Source organism: Balaenoptera acutorostrata, chromosome 16 (genome assembly GCF_949987535.1).
Source record: "Balaenoptera acutorostrata chromosome 16, mBalAcu1.1, whole genome shotgun sequence".
NCBI lineage: Eukaryota > Metazoa > Chordata > Mammalia > Artiodactyla > Balaenopteridae > Balaenoptera > Balaenoptera acutorostrata.
The window spans coordinates 14,096,521-14,117,381 of record NC_080079.1 but is presented as its reverse complement, the minus strand read 5'-3'; the positions used below and the strand labels follow the sequence as shown (position 1 = coordinate 14,117,381).

Here is a 20,861-nt window from a genome sequence, read left to right as displayed (position 1 = left end):
TCTACAGGGAGGCAAGGAAGGGCCGGCGCCGTAATCCCACACTCCTGAACAGAGGAGGCAGTGAATGAATGGATTACTCAGGACCCGGCAGACACGGAAGGAAACAAGAGATGCCATAAAGCTGTGCTCCTGCTGAAAGGCGTATTGACTTTCAAGAGGACAGAGGAAGACCCAGGCAGTGCTCCTCTGCCCTGGCTCCTCTAGGAAGTATGTTATGGAGGGAGAGCTACGGTTTTCTATCTCCATTACCAGTCAAGTGTTTGTACAGAACACTGGGTGATGCACTTCTTCGTAGATTTAAGGGGTAAGGATTTAGCACCCCACCATTACAAGTGGTCCCTTTTCTTTTCTAAGAAATGCCCACTATTTCTTTGAAAGAGCCCTCCTCAGCTGTGCCACAGGCTTAGGGGGGAATAAAAACCCAGTTGAACCACAATCTTTTGATCAGAGAAAATCAGAACCTCAAGTCAGGTATAACTTGCCAGACTTCATGCCAGAGTCGGAAGGCAGCCTTTGTCCACCAAGGCTAACAAATAGGCCAGCCTTTGTCATTTCAGCTCACTATGGGCTTGCCTTAATCCTGCTCCCTGCCCCCTGCCAACTTCCTGAACGATTCTAAGAATCCTACTAGCTAAAATGGTAACTCATGTTTCTTCTTTAACCTATAAAACAAAAAAAGTAGCTTGTAAAATTAGGTAGTTACAAATCTCACATGATATAGGTTATTATGTTGTTTCGGTTAGAAAGGTGTTTTTCTCCCTAACTGCACAAAGTTATAGAAAAGCAGTCTGTTGTCGGGAAAACTGACTAACAAGATTAGGAGACTATATTCCTCTGCTGTCAGCTAGCTAACCAAAACTGATGTGTAAAATTCTTAAGGCTCATATTTTAATCAGGCATCTGATACTTTCCCCCTGGAAGAACGTCTTTCTGCTTTGGATTTATTGCAAAAATTCATAAAATACATTAAAGGAAAATCATATTACATGTAACACTATAATAGCTTATTTTATAATTTAAAAAAATTAGATGATTTCTTTATTTAACAGTTAACAATGCAGATCTGTACCCACTCATCAAAGAGTTATATAAGTAAGGTAGGATTGACACTGATAAGGTAACGAAAACAGAACTAAAACCAATTCAGATAAAAAATTTTTAATGTATTAGAAAAACTATTCCCAAATCATTTGTGTTTATAATTTTTTAAAAGTTCTATCATTTGTAAACAGAAAAACTTATGGCCCTTACTATTAAAATCACTCAAACTACCAGATTGTTTGAATATCAAGGACATTCTGTGTGATTTTCCCAATGGCTAGAGTTAATTTAAGAAAAAGATATGTGTCTGTGTATGTGTGTATGTACATGTACATACACATATACCTTCCAAGGGTATCTTTTATTGAAGAATTTATCTTTCACAAGATTCTCTATTTTTGTTTGGATAACCACATTACTTCCCCAAACTCCTGACCGTGGTGAGCTATCCTCTCATCGCACCTGATACTGAAGGAATTCATTTTCCAAGTTCTAATCCTTGAATTCCCAACTTTTTTCTCCATTCACTGACTGAGGCGGTTGACTAGGTTAGTATATGAGCAAACTTTAAATATGGAGGCAATTATGGAGAAAAGGTTTCTGCATGGATCTCAACTGATGTGATAAAGGAGCTCAGCTAATAAAGTACCAAGACTGTCTTAATTATCTACTTATATTATATTAATAAAATTAGAGAAATCACAAATTACCACGTGGTACATACAATTCCTTCACTTCACAGAAAAGAGAATCCTATAAATCAGTGATCCTCGGGGTTTTGGGCCAGGTCCCACAGTAAGTCAGTGATAGGGCTGGACCATGAACTTAACTTTTCTAATTTCTATTTCTACTTCAAACCGCTTTCATCATTTAACAGTCTTAATCCCCATGTTAGTTAAATGTTCATAATACCAATAACTCTAATTGTCAGGGAGCAAAATTAACTATTCAACAATTCCTGGGTAATTTGAAAAACTGAAGATGTTCAAAAAAGACCTAAAAGTGAATTTTTAAAAAGTTGTTCTTGTCTCTTTGATTTAGAGGCAACGGAACTTGAGAAGAGACTTTCTGATAAATTTCTGTTGATTTATTCTTTGGAAATGGCCATTTCCACTTAGAGTGGCTTTTAAATGGCTGGTGTGGCTCAAGAGGTTTGCAAAACCTAAAAAAAAAAGAAACCCTTGTGTGACTATGAGAAATAGCTATATATTTTTTATCCACAAAATACACAACTTTAAAAATTAAGTGTAAATAGACTTGGAAAAATAAGTTCAGTCAACATTGAGACTTTAAAAATTGGCTTGAAAAGTGTACAACTCAAAAGACAGTGAGGTTTTCCAACTCCCCCAAACACGAGATGTGTTTCCTACCCATGTGCTAAGTTTCAGCGGTAGGCTTACAACTCAGGTCACTTTCATTGCAGCAAAAACACCCCCAGGCTGAGTTCATTCCTGATTTCTGTTTTGCAGTAGAACTGAACACAGTGCTTCTTGGTTTCCTGGCATCTCTTGGTACAGGTGCTCACTTTCCACGTCAGTACACAATCTGTAGACTTTTTATGTTCTTTTCATGTTTGTTTCTCACATGCCACAACTGTGAGGTTCGTGTCATGTGCTTTGCTGGGTACTAAATTTTGATAATCCTAATAGTCTGAACTCCAGCAAGAAGCACCAAGTGCCCCATCTGATAGGGGCTTCCTTTCTCTCCTAAAAGAAGCTGTATGGTTTCTTGGCCCCAAGTGACTGGTAGTTACAAGTGATCCATCATCCCTCAAAGGAAACGTCTGTGGTAGTAGTGGAAAGTTGCCATTTGGCAAAGAAAAGTAGGGGAGAGCATCGTGAGTTCCACTTTTAAAAAATTTAATGCAAAGAATAACAGCTATTAGTGATACACATTAATGCCATGTAAGGTAGAGAAATCTAACGATAAATCCAGGACAAAAGAGGATGGGGGCAATTTGAAGAAAAGAAAGATGTTTTGACAATTTTTATCATTTGTAAATTATTCCACAAAAATCTGTTCACAAATTTCTCTCCTTGAAGTGGCACAAAACTATAGTGAGTATGATGTATAGTGAACATGATCTTTAAAAGCAATGCTGTGATTTTCAGTAAACTTGCTACCAACCAGCATTATCAGGAAGTGGGATATCTTGGGTAATCAAATATCATATGTATCTCATGTAGATGTCTGATTTTTTCAAATAAACCCGGTTTAAAAAACAAACTGAGGGAAGTTTACTCTTTCACTGAGGTTCAGAACTATAACCCTAGAAGCTCCTAATGCCCCTGGGGGCATCTTCATGAACAAAAATTAGCATTACACTGTAGAGACAACAAAAAGGACTGTCATAGGGCATTCTCCTTAACACAACACTGGCTAACAAAATTTTCTCACCAAAGAATCCATTAGATAATAACCACATACTTTTTCCATGGTTTTAATACTTTATTCTGTAGGTAGACCACTACTGTTAGCCAGTGCTACATACCTCTCTGTAGTATTAATTCCACTCACCTAAAAACTACAGCAAACTAATTAAGCCACTCCGAGTTAAGTCTACTGTTTCATGCTTGATGAAAATAATTTTGTTTACCACAATTATGTGGATGTCTGCATGCAATGCATAATTAGCACAGTAACAACGAACATGGGAATATTAGCTCTACCTCCGCCCCCATGTTTGTTGACTTACTGTGCATAATAACTGGTATTGAGACTGTAACAAGATCTGAGAATAAAGCTCTTAGTATCCAAAACATTTTCTAAGTGAGGCATTTGTCTCCGACAGAAACTGTTGGACAGGGCAGTACTCATTTATTTTGTTGGCAAAAGCTCATACTTTGGAAAGAAGAAATATGACGAGAGATGGGCATTTAGCATGCTCTCTAATGCATGTGAATTACTTTTAGAAAATGAAATTCGTAACATAAAGAAAGGAACTTCTATTATCCAAATTTATCATGACTTTTCAAAACTGTGAGAAAAGCAGACTGTGACTCTGATGCTAACATATTTGGGGAGAAGCTCTGATTTATATTTAGGTGCCAAGAATTCCACTTTCATGCCCCAAAGTTAAGCACTATCCATGTGAGAGACTACTATACAATATACTATTACCTACTACATTTATCGTAGATTTACTTATAAATAAATCTACTGTAATCTATGTACAGATTTACTTATAACATTATTTACTATATTTATATTTATAATATATCTACTATATAAGTATGTACTGATCCTCACATCTGGCCAGACACTTTATCTTCAAGATGTAATACAAGTACTGGAGAACAAGAACAGGAAACAATGATTTGGGGGAAAGTGTACCCATTCTTTTAGAATAGAAACACCAGAGTATTGATACATTATTAACACACCCAGAGGAGGAGTCCACAGCACAATCAAGTAAACTATCAAAAGTAATGAGGCTTACTGTAAATGGAAATAAAATATATCAAAACCAATTATTCATAACAGTAGATTTTAAAAATATTCTTCCATTTTCCCAGTAACTAAATAATAAACTGAGATCTATTCTTACCAGTATTCCTTTTAGTTCATTCACTGCACTTTCAGAGCCTTTTGAAGATTCTGGCTACAATTGTAAAAAGAAGAAAAATGACTGAGTAATTCAGTTTTAAGATACCCAACAAAGATTTTTACATGGCAAAGTATTGGTAGCTTACATTGACTGTATTTTTTAAAATTAGGTCTACGTCTTACAGTTAGGAAAAAATATTAGACATGCTAGTGCTCTCAAGGGGCAGTTAAATAGAAAATTAGAGGTAAGAGTCAAGCTACCATCTTCTACACATCATTTTGTTACCTATTATCATATGTAGAAAAGATTTGGTAAACATTAAATTTCAAAGATTTAATTCCAAATTATTCAGAACATTTTACAATAAATTCTTCTCCACTCTCATTGCTGGACTTGAGCCAGCAAGCAAGGACTAGGAAGGCAGCAGTGCAGAGCAGAAAGCAAGCAACAGGGCAGAAAACCTCTCTCAGCTCCGTTAGCTCCAGGCCAAGGCCAGCTTACAGAGGACTGGCACGTCTAGTTTCATGAATTTCACAACAGGGATCAGCAAAGAACCCAGATTACAAGAGAATGTTAGCATCACCAGCTATCAGAGCGCAGTAAAAGACCTCAGAGGGCGTGCAGTCCAAGTACTTCATCTTACTTGTGAGGAAAGTTACACTTTGAGGAATTCTGTATTTGAGTCAGGTGTCTCGATTACAAGCCCAGTTCTCATCTGGCTACACCACGAACAAAATAATTTGAAATGAAATTCTGGGTAATACCTGCCTGCCCCATAATACCACAGTCTCTGTGGACCCCTCAATGAAAAGATGGCTGAAAAAAACCCTCTGATCTTCCCTGTACCACTTCCTTTCACAAAGGAGATGAAGAGAAAACCTGCAAGACACAGTGAAAGGAATCACTCAGGCCTCTCATTCCTAGAAAAGAGGCAAGGCTAATCTTTCATCAAGAGATGGGAGGTGGGGCTTCCCTGGTGGCGAAGTGGTTGAGAATCTGCCTGCCAGTGCAGCGGACACAGGTTCCAGCCCTGGTCTGGGAAGATCCCACATGCCGCGGAGCAACTAGGCCCGTGAGCCACAACTACTGAGCCTGCGCGTCTGGAGCCTGTGCTCCGCAACAAGAGAGGCCACGATAGTAAGAGGCCCGCGCACCGCGATGAAGAGTGGCCCCTGCTTGCCGCAACTAGAGAAAGCCCTCGCACAGAAACGAAGACCCAACACAGCCAAAAATAAATAAATAAATAAATAAATTTATTTAAAAAAGAGATGGGAGGTGATTAATGGCAACCTATAATTCTTTCCTCTCAAAAGATAATAAAAGAATAAGATCCTATTCCAATTTTAAAAAACGTACAGTTAGAAAAAGTGAGAGAGAGAGAGGTTTGCTGCTCATGTACAAATTAGACTACGGTGTTCAACTTTCATAGCCTCGGTTTTCTGTGAAATACACATGCCATCGGTGGCAGTCACAAGTGCCAGTCAAAAGCTTTAAGACACTAATTTTAACCACACCAGCACCAGCACCAACATCAAGGAATTTAGTAATACGCAGTTAAATTAGTACTCTCAAGGCAGGCTTGACTTCTGTAGGTAAGCTGTTCGGTGACATGTTACGACTTCTGAACAAACACCCTGCCTAAAGGCATACTCAAAAGTGCCGCTATGCCACTCAAGTTGCCCTCCGACTGCACAAGCCTTTTCAAAGCCTGGACTGCATACTCTCATAACTGGTGACATTTCAGGAAAGTACTGATGGTACTGGGGGAAGAAGTCTGCACTGAGGCAGGCAGTGACCATTTGTTTTAAAGGTTACTGACCAGGTCAGTCACCACTGTATCTACACAGTTTTAATGATTACCAGCAAAACAAAACAAAACAAAACAGTTGTCCACTGATCCTTGTTCAGCTGTCCTCCAGATTTTATTAAATTTTTTATTTAATGAATGGACATTAAATAATGTGTAACTATTGAAAGAGTCACGGCAAGAAAAAGGACAAAGTGATATACCGAAAATGAAAGTACATACAGAACACTGATCGCTTACGATTTAAGAAGTTTTCAAAATTTTTCTTTCTAAACTAATTTTGTTTCTTTTACGACACTGCGTTTTTCTCTAGTAATAATTTGGTTTTGCTATTCTTTCCAAACTAGTTGTGACATGAAAGCCATAAAAATGTATTATTTTCTAAGGTTCTACTTAGACCCTACATTTTAAAGTGGTTTCACATTTTACTCCATTTGACCCTAACAATAACCGTGTGAGCCAGAGAGGGTATTTTATGGAGAAGAAGCCCGGGAAGCTGGGTGATAGTGCAGGGACCCGACTCCAACAACAGCGCTCTTCACTCACTCACCAGACACTGGCACTGAAAGAGCTGCGCCCAACTATCTACACGCTCGGCTTCTCGTCCAGTTCTACATTCTGCCCATTTGCTTTCAGAGCTCTAGCACAAGACTGAATTACTCTCCACAGCTGGTCGAAGCTTCCGTTTCACTAGATGTGAATCTTCTCTTGGAGTGGAATGCTCGTTCCCTCTTCCCAACCTCCTTTCCCTGGACAGCCCACACCACGGCCCTTCCTGCCTTGTCCAGTTATCTTGTCTGCCTGTGACAAAGTGGCATCTTTAAAAGCCCAGCAGAATTTCTAGTGAACAGTCATGACACTCAGGGACACTGAAGTAGCTGAAGAAGGGCATCCTTGAGAGTAAGAAAGGACCATAAAGTTTGGTTTAAAAGAAGAGGAAGAAGAAAGAGAACCAATCTGCTGATACCTTATTAGAGTGAGGAAAGAAAAAACATTTTTCAAGAAAAATGTCAAAAACTCTACTATTGAGTCTATTTAAATGGGACAGATATACAAGGGGAAGGGAGAAGTTCTGAACTAGACACTAGGTACTTCCACAGATCCTGGAGCTCACTGTGGTCTAGCTTAGAAGACAGCTGATGATACAGATACACAAGTTTCTCCTTGAAGTGACCTGGAATAGGTCTGTGAAATTAATGGAAACAATCTTGTAAACCTCACTATTTTTCAAAAGTTGTCTTAGGTCTGCTATGGTATATGATGTGATCCCCACACTCCAATTCCCCTCCCCCACGCACTAAAACAAGCCTTGGGAAGGCAAGGATCTTTGTGTCTTGTTGACTGCTTTATTCCTAGTGCCTAAAACAGTACCTGGCACATAGTAGATACGCAATAAATACTTGTTGCATTATACACAAGAACCAGGAATTGACGAAAATAAAGGGCATGCTAATTGTTACTTGTTTGGTGTAACAGTTCATATCAATGTCCCTCTCAAGGAGATGGCAGCACCCTGCAACCACAGGACTTACTTTCTGTAGTGACCTAGGTTTCCTATGGGTCAGAGTCCTTCTGAAAAGTGCTTATATGAAGCAAAGGCTTTTACGACACATTAGCCTTAACCTAAGATTTGACAGTCAATTCTGATGTAGCTTTCATCAGATTTCAAAATTTTACATGAAAAAAAAGAAACATCAGGGGAAAAAAGCATTTAGTCATTCCATACCTTTGCCTTGGGTCTAGCTGTCTGATTAACTGGTCTGAGATGAACTCCCTTTTTAATTCTGTCCATCATCTCTTCAACTGCTTGCCTCTTCAGGTCTGTGACTTCTTCAGCTATTCAAAGAACACACACATAAATCATCTTATGTTACAAGAAAACTACTTCCTATTTCTGGTGACTTAGAAAGACTGCACTATGTAATTAACCACAGTCATTTTTCAGATAGAGTCACAAAACACCAATAATTTACTAAGGTTAACAGCTCCCAGGTAGCAATAGTTTTTTAATAAAAATCTTTTTATAAGAGATTTGCTTTGAGAAATAAGAGTTATAAAATTTAAGGTCTAATTTGTAGCTTGGAAATCAATATTAGCTCATCTATGTTAAACAAAGTACATTTTGTTCCATGTGTCAGCATAATAATAGACCTGAATTTCTCCAGGTCTTTAAAAACCTAATTTTGTACCTAACTCCAAATAATCATTCACTTTTGTCTCAAAGATGTTTTTGTAACTTATAGTACAACCTATGTCAAAGAAATCCAACCAAAGCAGGAATAACTATCAAAAAGCCCATTTGAAAATAAAAGATCAAAGAGATCTTTTTACCTGTTGGAAGAAATCCACAGTCAAAAGATGAGCAGCAAATAGATAAAATCTATTTTTAAATTGCCATCTTTTGTTTAGGAATCACATGGGAAGGAAACATTTAAGCAAACCTTTTTCAAGTCTTTTAAAATTGTCAATGTTAAAAGAAAACATACATCCAGAAATGACTGCAGTTAAGTAATTAAATTTGATAAAAAATTTCAACTGTCTATTGTTTAATCTTTACACTCTTTGGCTGCAAAAACAATAAAGCTGTTGAAATATGTATCAACTAGATGAATGCCAACTGAGGTGAGCTGAGACCTGTTGGTCAGAAGAGTGAAATTTGTCTCTTGCACAACAGCTTGACCAAAAGCACCAAATCATTCTGGAACATTTATCACCATTAATGCAGCTCTAGATCTTGTGTTTACCTCCAGCTAACTCACTGTATCCAATACATTCAAGTGTAAATATCTCATAAAGACCCTCCAACTAGCATCTTTAACGGACTCCACATCGTGGGGCAGGCATATGGTAGGCACTCAGCAAGCATCTACCTACTGACTGACTTGTTAAAGGTCGAGCTTTAAATGGCTATCAATAGTTTTACTATTTGAGCAGAAATAATTAAACCTCAAAAGGACGGCTTCTAAATGGAGGCAATCACAACTATATCCCCCAGCTAATTCACAGTCGTGTCAGGCTTTGCGCTAGGGAGGCCAAAATTATGGCTTCTTTTACTGCTATATGGCAGACTTCACTCTAACCCTGGGTAGCTATTCCTCTTATACATGCCGAGGGGAGTAACTTAGAGAATCCAGAAGGTTCCATCATCCTCCACTCTGCAACATCACAGTGATGGGATCACAGCTATATTCATCATATAACCTAGGTTTTCTGGTACAGTCCTGATTTCAAATAGTGTTGTCATCCTCAGAAGCCACTGAAATGCTGGGAATTCAAATTTCTCAATATCCAAACAGCATTTTTCAGTTCCAGAAGTCAAAAGAGTATCTTTTGTGAAGCAACATGGGGGACATGGCACCAAGGTCAGAACTCATCCACCAATAAACGAAAAGACAACAAAAAAACGAAAAGACAACAAAACTGTGGGTTGATCAACTATGTGCCCTTAAGCAGTATTTTCTAAGGCAGCCTCTGCTGATGGCTCACAAACATCAACAAGGGGACAGACAAGAAAATTACTATGAACAGAGATTCATTCATTCATTCATTCATTCACCGACTCACTTATTCAATATCTGAACACCTATTATGCACTACATGGTACTTTTGCTGACCGTTTTCAAAATCAGAGGAAATAAGACCCAGATCTGTCATTCAAGCACCTGGTATGGGTATGGAATTTATTCCTGGGAATTTTAAAAAATCTTCAAAACACATTCGATTTTCAGAAAGGCTGCCATTTTGAGTAAGACTTGGGAAGAGCTGCATGGCAACAGGAACACCGCCTACAAACAGATTAGCACTCTGTAAGGAACGACTAAAACTCAATTAAATGCACAAAACAAAAACTAATTAAGGCAGACAGATGGAGAATTATGGTCAACACCATTCAAGTCTGCTGCAGCATCTAACGTAACAGGAATTTAAAGTAGTTTCTTATTTTTGCTTGCCAGAATCAGAGTGATAATTCAGAGAAGTGCCACTATCTGTATTGTGTACAGATTATAAACCAGGCTCACAAAATTTGCTCAGTCTTTTTCAAACGTAAAGGCTTAATTGGTCTTAAGGAAAAGAAATCACTCTTATCAGATTCCCTACTCAGGCACAACACAAGGGCAATGGCTAGGTTAGCTACACAAGCTTTCTCTCTCACCCACCCGGTTTCTGAACTAGCAAAATGCAAGCTATACGAACTTCTGAACTATTAAGCAGTTCTAATAAATCTGCAAGAATCACCTACAGAGAGCTCACGGTATGTTTTGTAATTCTTTTCTGCAATCACGCAGTTGGTAATTGTCTCACAAAAGCATGTAATCAGCGGGACAACAGAAATATGCAGGATACTGGAGATTAAGGAAAAGGGACAAATGAAGACAAGGGGTCTAATGTTATTGAACTGCCACAGGAAAATAAAATCAAATGTTCTTTGAGTTAGTGCTGCCAGGTCAGTCTTGGATCAGAAAGCTACATGTAATTAATTGAGGCTTAAATTTTAAGACCCACTTGAAAAATAAGTTAGTTCCTCAAAAAAAAAAAAAAAAGACCCACAGACAAAACCATCACCTTATTGCTCAATAAAACCTTTTGTTATTACCTAGAGGAAACTAAAATGAATTTTTAAATGCCACAGGTTTACTTTTCTCTTTCAATAACATTTTTAAAAAAGGCATTAAAAAAAATCTTATGGCACTGTGATGCACAAAATTTCTAAAGAACATATTATGGTTGAATAAGTTTGGATTTGACCTACAGTCATAAAGTTAAGAAAATTTCCTTAACTACAATGATCACAAGAGTCTGCTGAATGAGGACTTCTGCCCTTCAGGGTGGTTGGTACCATGCCTTTTTTTTTTTTTTTTTTAGGTAACATTTTGAATATTTTCTATGTTATGGGCACTACTCTAAATGCTTTACATGTTGTGAGACTCATAATTCTCAAAACAACTCTATGAAATAGGAACTATTATTCCCATTCTACAGATTAGCAAACTGAGGTAAGAAAATATCAACAAATTAATGACCTAAATATATGATAAACAGCAGGCATACCTCTCAAATCTCAGAACTTGTCCAATAAATGCATTCTTATCAAAATTAGGGTTATTAACTGCAAAGTATGTAATGATTTCTTGTGTTTAGATCTTAAAACTACTTCTAAAATATTTCAAAGACCTTCCCTACAATCAAGCTTTTTTTTTTTTCTTCTTTCTTTTTTTTAAAATTTTATTTATTTAGTTAGTTAGTTATGGCTGTGTTGCGTCTTCGTTTCTATGCGAGGGCTTTCTCTAGTTGCGGCAAGTGGGGGCCACTCTTCATCGCGGTGCGCGGGCCTCTCACTGTCGCGGCCTTTCTTGTTGCGGAGCACAGGCTCCAGACGCGCAGGCTCAGTAGTCGTGGCTCACGGGCCTAGTTGCTCCGCGGCATTTGGGATCTTCCCAGACCAGGGCTCGAACCCATGTCCCCTGCATTGGCAGGCAGATTCTCAACCACTGAGCCACCAGGGAAGCCCCCAATCAAGCTTTTTAAGAGTCATAACCCAGCAATAAAAGTTTCTCCATTCATAAGCTCTGAAAAACATATCAACTGTATAGCAAAAGCCATCATACGATGCTAATATAAGAAAACACTGTGATAGTGGGACTGGTTCCTATGTTATAAATGCAAACTCCAAAGTGTCTCAGAAGACCCCAATATCGATGCTCTACATTCATTCATCATGCTTTTAATCACTGTTGATCCATTCGACAACTATTTTTTAGTGTGAATGATTAACAAAACACTATAAACTACCTTGCCAGACAGAGCAAAGTATGGCTATGGTACCTATCATTTACGGCAGTATGATTTTAGGGTGGCCCCAGTTTAAAAATCTCCTGAGCAACTTCTGTGTCTGTAACTACTTAGATTCCCAAAGTAACAATTCAGTAGCTCAAGGATGAGGGGGAAAATGCTGCCACATTTCATGAATTGTAAATGAAATATCATTTTCCTAAGGAAAACTGCATGGTTTCTAATACTGGGAGTTAAGAAGTTCTAGAACACATCTTTTTAAATTTAAGGGTGCTGTTGAGGTTGATAAGCTAATCATGTAATTTACTGAGAAGGGGAATTTATTTTATTCTGACTGCCTTCCTGACCCTCTAAGACTTAACCAATTTTCCCAAAACAAGATCGAAACAAACAAAATTTTAATCTTAATTACAGTGTCAGGGAAGGCTTACAGCCAGTCACCCAAGAGCAGGGCTGCCGTGCAAATCACCAAAGGCAGGACTTCTAAACCCTGCAATGCCTTGGCAAAGCAGAATTTGCCTTTTAGCTGCATTACAAGGGGCTGTAGGAGGCAGGGGCAGAAAGTCAGTTCATACAGATGATAAAATCAAACAGCTTTCGTGTGTAATGGTGCTGCAAGGTTCTTGCTAAGAAGAAAAGACCAAGTCTAAACTTTGATTCGTTCAATATGCGTGAAAGCTGTGGGAGGCTGCAGAGAGAAGTAAACCCTCACAGAGCCTGCAATCTGTTCGGGGGAGAGGGGGAGAGAGGTGGAAATAACCCCAACACCAGAGCAGAGGCTGGGGGGTGGGACATTAAATCCTCACAGTAACAAAATTTGAAGTAAACTGCTATAGCAACACACAGTAATGAGCCATTCATTCTGGATTATTAATACTCATAAATAAAGGAAGAGGAGGAAGAGCCTGGGAACACACCAGACAATATGCTGAAACCTGAATGGGAGACATGGAATTAGAACAGTACCTTGCTAGAGGAAGGGCAGGAGGGCAATTCTGGAATGAGGAAAGACAGGAACAAATGCACAGGAGGCTTAGATGTAAGGGGCCAGCCATAAGGTGAGACAGATGTAATGAGAAATGAGGCTAGAGTAAAGGCAGAGAACCATCTCTAAGCAGACAGGGTATGAGATTCTATTCTGAGGCAGGGAGAAGCACAGAAATGGGATAAGATGTAGGACAACATAATGAGACCTGGTGTCTGAGAACACGGCACTGCAGAGGTATGAAAATGGCTGGGGCGGGGCAAGGAGACCCAGAGGCAGGAAAAGGGGGCCAAGAAGTTTGCACCCATCTGGGCTTGAACCAGGCTAACCTACCATGCTCCAGAAGTAAAACAGGTTGAACAAACATTGCTGAGTTTAATTTGGGTTCTACGGTCCTCAGGCATAAAGGCCCAAGATCTGGGGCCAGCATTTCAAGCTTCTGCTCTCAGTGTGGGCCCACATCAAACTGCCCACAGCTCTGTGCACTGACTCTGCACCTACCCACCCGGGGCCTCTGCTCAGCAGGAAACCTCCTCTCTCTCCATCCCCATCTCTTCCTATTATCCTCAGCTTCTCCCTCTCCAAAGAATCACAGGGTCCTATGAATTTTACCTCCCTAAACGGCTCCTGAATTTATCCATTTCTTTCTCTCTCTACTGCTACCACCCGCATCTCAGCCCCATCAACATTCACCTGAATGAGTGCAACAGTCTTCCCTCATCCACTCTCATTCCTGTACAGTCTGTTCTCTGTTCTCTCACTGCAGCCAGTGTAATTTTTTACAAAGGACAAATCTCATAATGTTACACTCCTACTTAAACATCTACTGCCCTTAGGATAAATATCAAAATCTTGACCACCGCCTCTAGAATCTGGCTCCTGCCTACCTAGTAGACTTCCTCTCTTGCACCCCATGTTCTAGTAATATCAACTTTCTTTCAGTTTCCTAATATGCTAAGCTCCTTCCCCACTCTGGACCTCTGAATTGTTGCCCCTCCATGTGATCTATTTTACCATATATACCCTGACCTTCTAAATCCACAACTACTCAGCTTACACATCACGTGCTGACACCAGTATTCCATCTCCATCATCTCTTAGATCAGTACTGATAATCACTCCTCCACAGTACTGATCGAAAAAATGTACTTAAATAATTATATATTGCCCTGGTAATTACGTGTTTACTTCCTGTCTGCCCCACTCAAATGGGACTTTATGTCTTGTATCTCCAGTACAAAGCACTGGAGAGAACAAAGAAAGTGCTTGACAAAGTCTCAGTTCATTGCTATCAACTCTAAAAAGCCTTTCCCCAGGACTTCCCTGGTGGCGCGGTGGTTAAGAGCCTGCCTGCCAGTGCAGGGTTCACGGGTTCGATCCCTCGTCCGGGAAGATCCCATATGCCGAGGAGCAACTAAGCCCATGCGCCACAACTGCTGAGCCTGTGCTCTAGAGCCCAGGAGCCGCAATTACTGAGCCCACGTGCTGCAACTACTGAGCCCACGTGCCACAACTACTGAAGACCGTGCACCTAGAGACCGTGCTTTGCAACAGAAGTCATTGCGATGAGAAGCTTGCGTAGCACAACGAAGAGTAGCCCCCGCTCGCCGCAACTAGAGAAAGCCCATGCACAGCAACGAAGACCCAACACAGCCAAAAATTAATTAATTAACTAATTTTAAAAAATAAACATAAGGAGTGGTGATTGTACAGCACAGAAAATATAGCCTATATATATATATATATTTTTTTTTTTCTTAAAAACCTTTCCCCAAATCCTCATTTGGAATTACTCCCTCTCTTTCTTTTACACCCCAAAGTACCTCACCCCTTAATGAAAACACATTTCCCAGCATCCCTCACATGATATGTGTGAATGTTTACCTGCTCTAGACAGTAAGCTACATGAAGACAATGACTGTTCTTTGGTTCATTCTTATAGCTGTTAAGTTCACCTTTCTCCCCAACAATCTGTTCATAGTCAAAGAGCTAACAAGTATGTCTACTGTTGAAAAATTGTACACCATCAACAAAAAGTTAGCCAAAGGGGTGGGGTGAGAATTACCTGTTTCTGGTTGAGCTGCTTTTTCTTTCTTAGCACCACTGCCACTGGGGTGGGATCGCTTCCGGATCATGGACATGAGGGATCTTTAGGAGAAAGAAAAAGATCGACAGGATTAGTGGATGCCTTATGATCCAAGAAATAAAATGTATAGATTCTAAATAATCAGTAAAAATCCAACTTTTCTCTAAGTGCATGAATATATAACTAGAATTTAAGTAGCCTACTTTCCACTTTAATAAACTGTTAAATTTTTAAGAAAGAGAAGGATGTCTCATCCCTTTACTGTGTAAAAACCAAACTAGTTACTGGAAGAAGGGGGCTGCTAACATTATTACTAATTTTATGCAGAGACATCTGCAAAGTAAAATAGACACAGAAAACCTTTCAATATCCATATTTAGAATTCAGAAACAGCTACCTATGTAATACATTTGAGGGAGAGGGAAGGACAAAAGAATTAGGGGATGTTTTGGTAAATATCTATTTGTGAAATATGGGCATAAAAACATCTGAATCTGCACAACATAGACCAGATACTTCAGGGATAATATATATTCAGACCACTGTCTCTCTGGTCCATGTTTTAAAAATCTGTGTAAAATCCAAATCATGATAAATTTGACATGAAAATTTAAAACCTCCATATATTAAAAGACATCATAAAGAATAAAAAGAAACTCTACAAATCAATGAGAAAAAGCACACACCCAACAGAAAAAAGGACAAAACCAAGAAACCCCATAAAAAAGGATGTCCAAATTTCCAACACACATACAAACAGGTGCTTGACTTCTTTAGTTATTAGGCAAACACAAATAAAAGCCACACTGAGGTTTTACTAAACACTCATCAAATAGGCAAGAAATTTTAAGTCTGATAATATCAAGTGTTGGTAGGTTTGTGGAGTAACAGGAATTCTCAAACTGAAGATGTATAAATTGATAATACCACTTTAGAAAACTGTTCAGCATGAAGATAGACATATCCTATGAGCCAGTGATTCAACTTCCATATATCTTACAGAAATACAAGCACTTGTGCACCAGGAAGCATGTACAGGAATGTTCATGTAGAATATCCATAACTTCCCTGAACTGGGAATGACTCAAATGTCTATCAGTATTACAATGGATAAACACATTTTGGGACATTCATAAAGTGGGTTATGTATCAATGAATATGAATGAACTCTGGCTACATAAAATAATATGGATGAATCTTACAAAACAATATAAAGTGAAAAGAAAAAGACACAAAGGAATACACTACAATTCCAATTATATAAAGTTATAAACAGACCGTATATGTATTTACAGTAGTTTAGGGATAGGTATATAGGCAAAAAAAAACCCTTTTCTTTAAGAAAAGGATAAAAGGATAGGACTTGAGGGTACTAGCATTGTTCTATTTCTTGATTTTGATGGTGATTACGTGGATACTCATTTTATATTATTTTAAACTGTACGTAAGTTTGTGTACACTTCTACATATATATTATCACCCCCACCAAAAAAAAAAAAAAACAACTTAAAAAAAATGAATCAAGTACTCTGAAATTCTTTCAACTACATTATAAATGTCCTCAGTGTGGTAAACTGGATTTGACAAAATACAGTCCTGAGGAAGACAAATTGGGAAGAGAGGCATAATGCTGCCTCCAGAAAAAGGGGCAACTGGATACACAGTACTATTTGCTCTGAGGACAGAACAACTTGATGTTCCTTAACCACTATCATTTTTAGATTTTTTTTTTTTTTTACTTCTTACTTCTATCTTTGGTTATATTATTAATCCCCTCCCTAATTGCCTTTTCTTAAAATTCTCACACACACTGAACAATCTCCCACAAAGCACAGCAAAAAGAAAGTGCTACATCCTACTCTACCCTGTGAAGTTTCCAGGACTTACCAACTGGGAAACAATCAGTCACTGAGCTTTTAACTTCATCTAGTTAGTCTTCTTTGGGCTCACAGTGGCCCAAAATGTAATTAAATTATTTTTATAAAACTTCTAATTTGCACAGAACTTCAAAACAAGTACATTTTAATCCATAAGGTGAGGGAATTAAATGATGCAAACTTTATTTTTTCCATTCTGTCAACTGAAGACAGGAATATTCAATGTCTACTTGTTAACATTCCATAGAAGGGTGGGGTTTGAGGAGGGCTCTCACTAATCAGAGGCCTCTCCTCATTCTGTAATGACCCCATCTCTGGTTCTGAGGGGAAGTTTTGAGAATGTGTATTATTGTACATAAAGATTACAAAGCAAGAAGTTATTTGTACTGCTCAGAACAGTTGTATGTATTTACATAAATGAACTAAGAACATATGTCCAACACTGCAAACCACCAAAGTAGATAAGAGAAAGTGCTAGCTTTAAATGTTCTGAAGTATAAGTTGAAGACTGATATGGTGTCCACAGGAAAATCATCTGTAATATTAAAAAGAACTGTCAAGATGTTGCTTAGACTAAAGAGAAAATATCAATAGATAGTGTGAGTTTCACAGGACAGATGAAAAGACCAGGACAAGACATCTGGGACCAATCATCCAAACCTCTGGCTAAAACTGCCCCAGGTGGAAAATATTCACCTTGAAATTCTTCAAGTGTTCTTCACACCCACTGTGATGGTTAATTTATGAGTCAACTTGACTGGGTCATGGGGTACTCAGATAAATGGTCAAACATTATTCTGGGTATTTCTGTGAGGGTTCTGGATGAGATTAACATTTAAACTGGTAGCCTGAGTGACTGTCCTCCCTAATGTGCGATGGGCCTCACTCAATCAGTTGAAGGCCTGAATATAACAAAAGGTGACCCTCCCCTAAGTAAGAGAAAATTCCTCCTGCCTGACTGCCTTGAAACTAGGACATCTGCTCTGTCCTGCTTTTGACTCAAACTGAAACACTGCCTCTTCCTGGCCTGTTGACCTTCAGACTGAAACAATGCCACAGGCTCTCCTTGGTCTCCAGCTTGCGGACTCACCCTGCAGATCCTGGGACTTGTCAGCCCCCATAGTCATGTGAACCAATTCTTGAGAATACATTCTCTTTTTATGTATATGATGTGTATGTACACATGTACACACACACACACACGTCCACACACACACACACACACACATTCTATTGGTTCTGTCTCTCTGGAGAACGCTGACTAATACACTAATATACCCTACCCTTTCCCCATGAGTCACACCTGGCCAGGACCTGTCCTTTCACTCCATTACTACAAAATGACCAAGATATGCCTTTTTCCTCTCTTAACTCTCTCCCATCTGTCCTCTAAGTCAAATGAGCAGGAAGAGGAGGGGAAAGCAATAAAGCCACTTAAAGAAGCCACAGGCTCTAGTCTTTTTCTTCCACTACCACTTCTATCCATGATCTACATCAGGGTAAAACAAACAGCTCAGGAACAAAGTTGGAAAACCTTGATTAGTGGATTGAAAGTCCATTGAAACTCAATACAAATGCAAATATATTTTTTTGACAAGAAAGTACTCCTTACCAAAAAATAAAAATCTCTTTCTACTGAGAAATTATATCTTATACTACTTAAATTCATCTTAAAATAAAAATCATTCATGTTATTCAATGAAAATTTTCTTTAACGGGCCTTATAAGAGTTCATGCTTTAGATATACAGTCTGCTGAGTCCTACTTTCATTTCTCAGTGTGATTGTAGGATGCTTTTTGAGAAAATATTCTATTTAGGTTATACTTTACTTTTAATTCTAAGGGCTCTCAAGGTTTCAGAGACTAAAAATTAAAGGCCAACAGCAAGATTATAATCGTTTTTTAATAGTTCTCCCTCCTCACAGACAGAAGAGACCTTTCTTATCAAGCTCAAAATTCTAGACCTTAGAAAAAGATCAAAGTGATGAATTTCCTATTTTAAATGTCAAATTCAGAATATCTCCTACAGATTTAGCTACCCAGGAGAGACAGAACTTTAAATACCTGAAATTCTTTCAATTGACTCTTGGATTGATCACGTGTAAAAATTATTTTGCCTTATCTACTTCAGTGGCTTAAAGTAGGTCTGTTGGGTTTTTGTTAGTTCAGTACTTTTATTTTTTAAATAACTGAACAAAGCATAGCTTTTCAAATTCAAGTTAGTGACAGAAAAACATGAAAACATTCTGGAGAAGCTGAGAATTCCTTGATCTTCCAGTTAAAGGAAATCCTAATGATACGGACTGAAGTTTTAAAACTGAAGTATCAAAAAAATTTTTTTACATGTCTAGCTCCTTGGATTGGAACATCCACATGAAATATAAACATCTACAACAGAAGAACACTGTAGGCCACAAGATGTCTTTATATGTTACAAGAAAGGAATGATACACTGGCCTTCAGAAAATTCTCTGAAACACCTGCTGATATCTTTCGTACTTTTTACCACCACGCCCCTCAAAATGATGCATCTAAGCCCATATTGCTTAAAAAGGATACCAAAAGCATAAACTTCAGTTTCTCTGACAAGGACTAACATTTGATGCAGAGCAGTCTTCCTGGACGTGCTTACCGGATAGGATTTGGAGGGGGAGGAGGAAGCGGTGGTGGAGGAGGAGGTGGGGGAGGTACCGAATTCTCAGACTGGTTCACCCGTTTCTGGAGTTCATCAACTGCACAGAGAGCAAGCATTCAGAAAAGAGCTGAAATAAGCAACTTAACACCTTATATACGTGTAAAGGAAAAAACAACCACTCTCAAAATCAAGTTCTTTTATTAAGGCAAAGTTAGAAATTTCAGTATGAAACTGCAGAACCCTTTAAACTTATCATCAGTAAGAGAGGCCTTATATAGGTTACAAAAAAAATTACCATCTTTTTGCTATATACACAAACTATGGAAAAGAAAAAAAAATCAAGACAATGGCTGGATGGGTGGGAAGTAAGGATTGAGAGTAGGCTGAAGAAATATTTGTTAACAATAGAATTTACTACTCAAACACTAAGAAATTGTTAATACTTGACTTTTAAAGTATACAGACCAAGAATTAATTTTAAAGATGACATTTAGTAATGAATTTTAACAGCATACTTTCCTCCTCCACTTAATCTCCTTCAAAAACTGCAAATCCTAGAGTTCTTGATTTTAACCAGACTCAGACTCTCAAGTGTCTAACTCAGAAACTTTTTGCTCTTTTGAAGAGCATTCTGGAAATATAACTTATTCATTCAATTCATTCAAGCCATTAATGAAACAAGTACTTACTAAGCTCCAACAATGTGAAAGAGCCTATGCTCAGTGCTGTTCATGACACAGTTCCTGACTTCAAGAAACTCAATCTGAATTTATACCACAGATGTGAATGCCTCTAATTGGGTTCTGATAGGCTAAAGGTACTGCACTCAGGAACAGCTCTCCCTCTACGCAGCCATTCTACTTTCCACGACTGACTACCTTAATGATTTGTGCATTTGTTTTTACCGTCAACACTTAAATAAGCAGTGGGGGCCAGGCTCCCTGACACCAAGAATCCTCTAGCTATTTCATATGCATGTGTCTGTTTCTCTAAAGGGAGTTTGAGATCCTCATGGACAAAAGGCATGGTTTCTTTTCTTCTACATTTTTTATAGCACCCTAGGGTACTGGGTATGGCTGGGTACACACACAGC

At 38.5% G+C, this 20,861-nt stretch overlaps 1 protein-coding gene across 6 annotated transcripts in view; it reads right to left on the bottom strand.

The window, feature by feature from the left end:
• SHTN1 (shootin 1) overlaps positions 1 to 20,861 on the bottom strand; it is a 102,948-nt gene that overhangs the window by 22,034 nt on the left and 60,053 nt on the right. For all 6 annotated transcript variants that reach the window (XM_057530762.1, XM_007173162.3, XM_007173160.3 and 3 more), the window contains 4 exons: positions 19,766 to 19,865; positions 15,236 to 15,318; positions 8,122 to 8,231; positions 4,589 to 4,642 (listed from right to left, as the gene is read on the bottom strand). In XM_057530762.1, the coding sequence (XP_057386745.1) occupies positions 4,589 to 4,642; positions 8,122 to 8,231; positions 15,236 to 15,318; positions 19,766 to 19,865 (347 nt within the window). The remainder of the gene's footprint in view (positions 1 to 4,588; positions 4,643 to 8,121; positions 8,232 to 15,235; positions 15,319 to 19,765; positions 19,866 to 20,861) is intronic.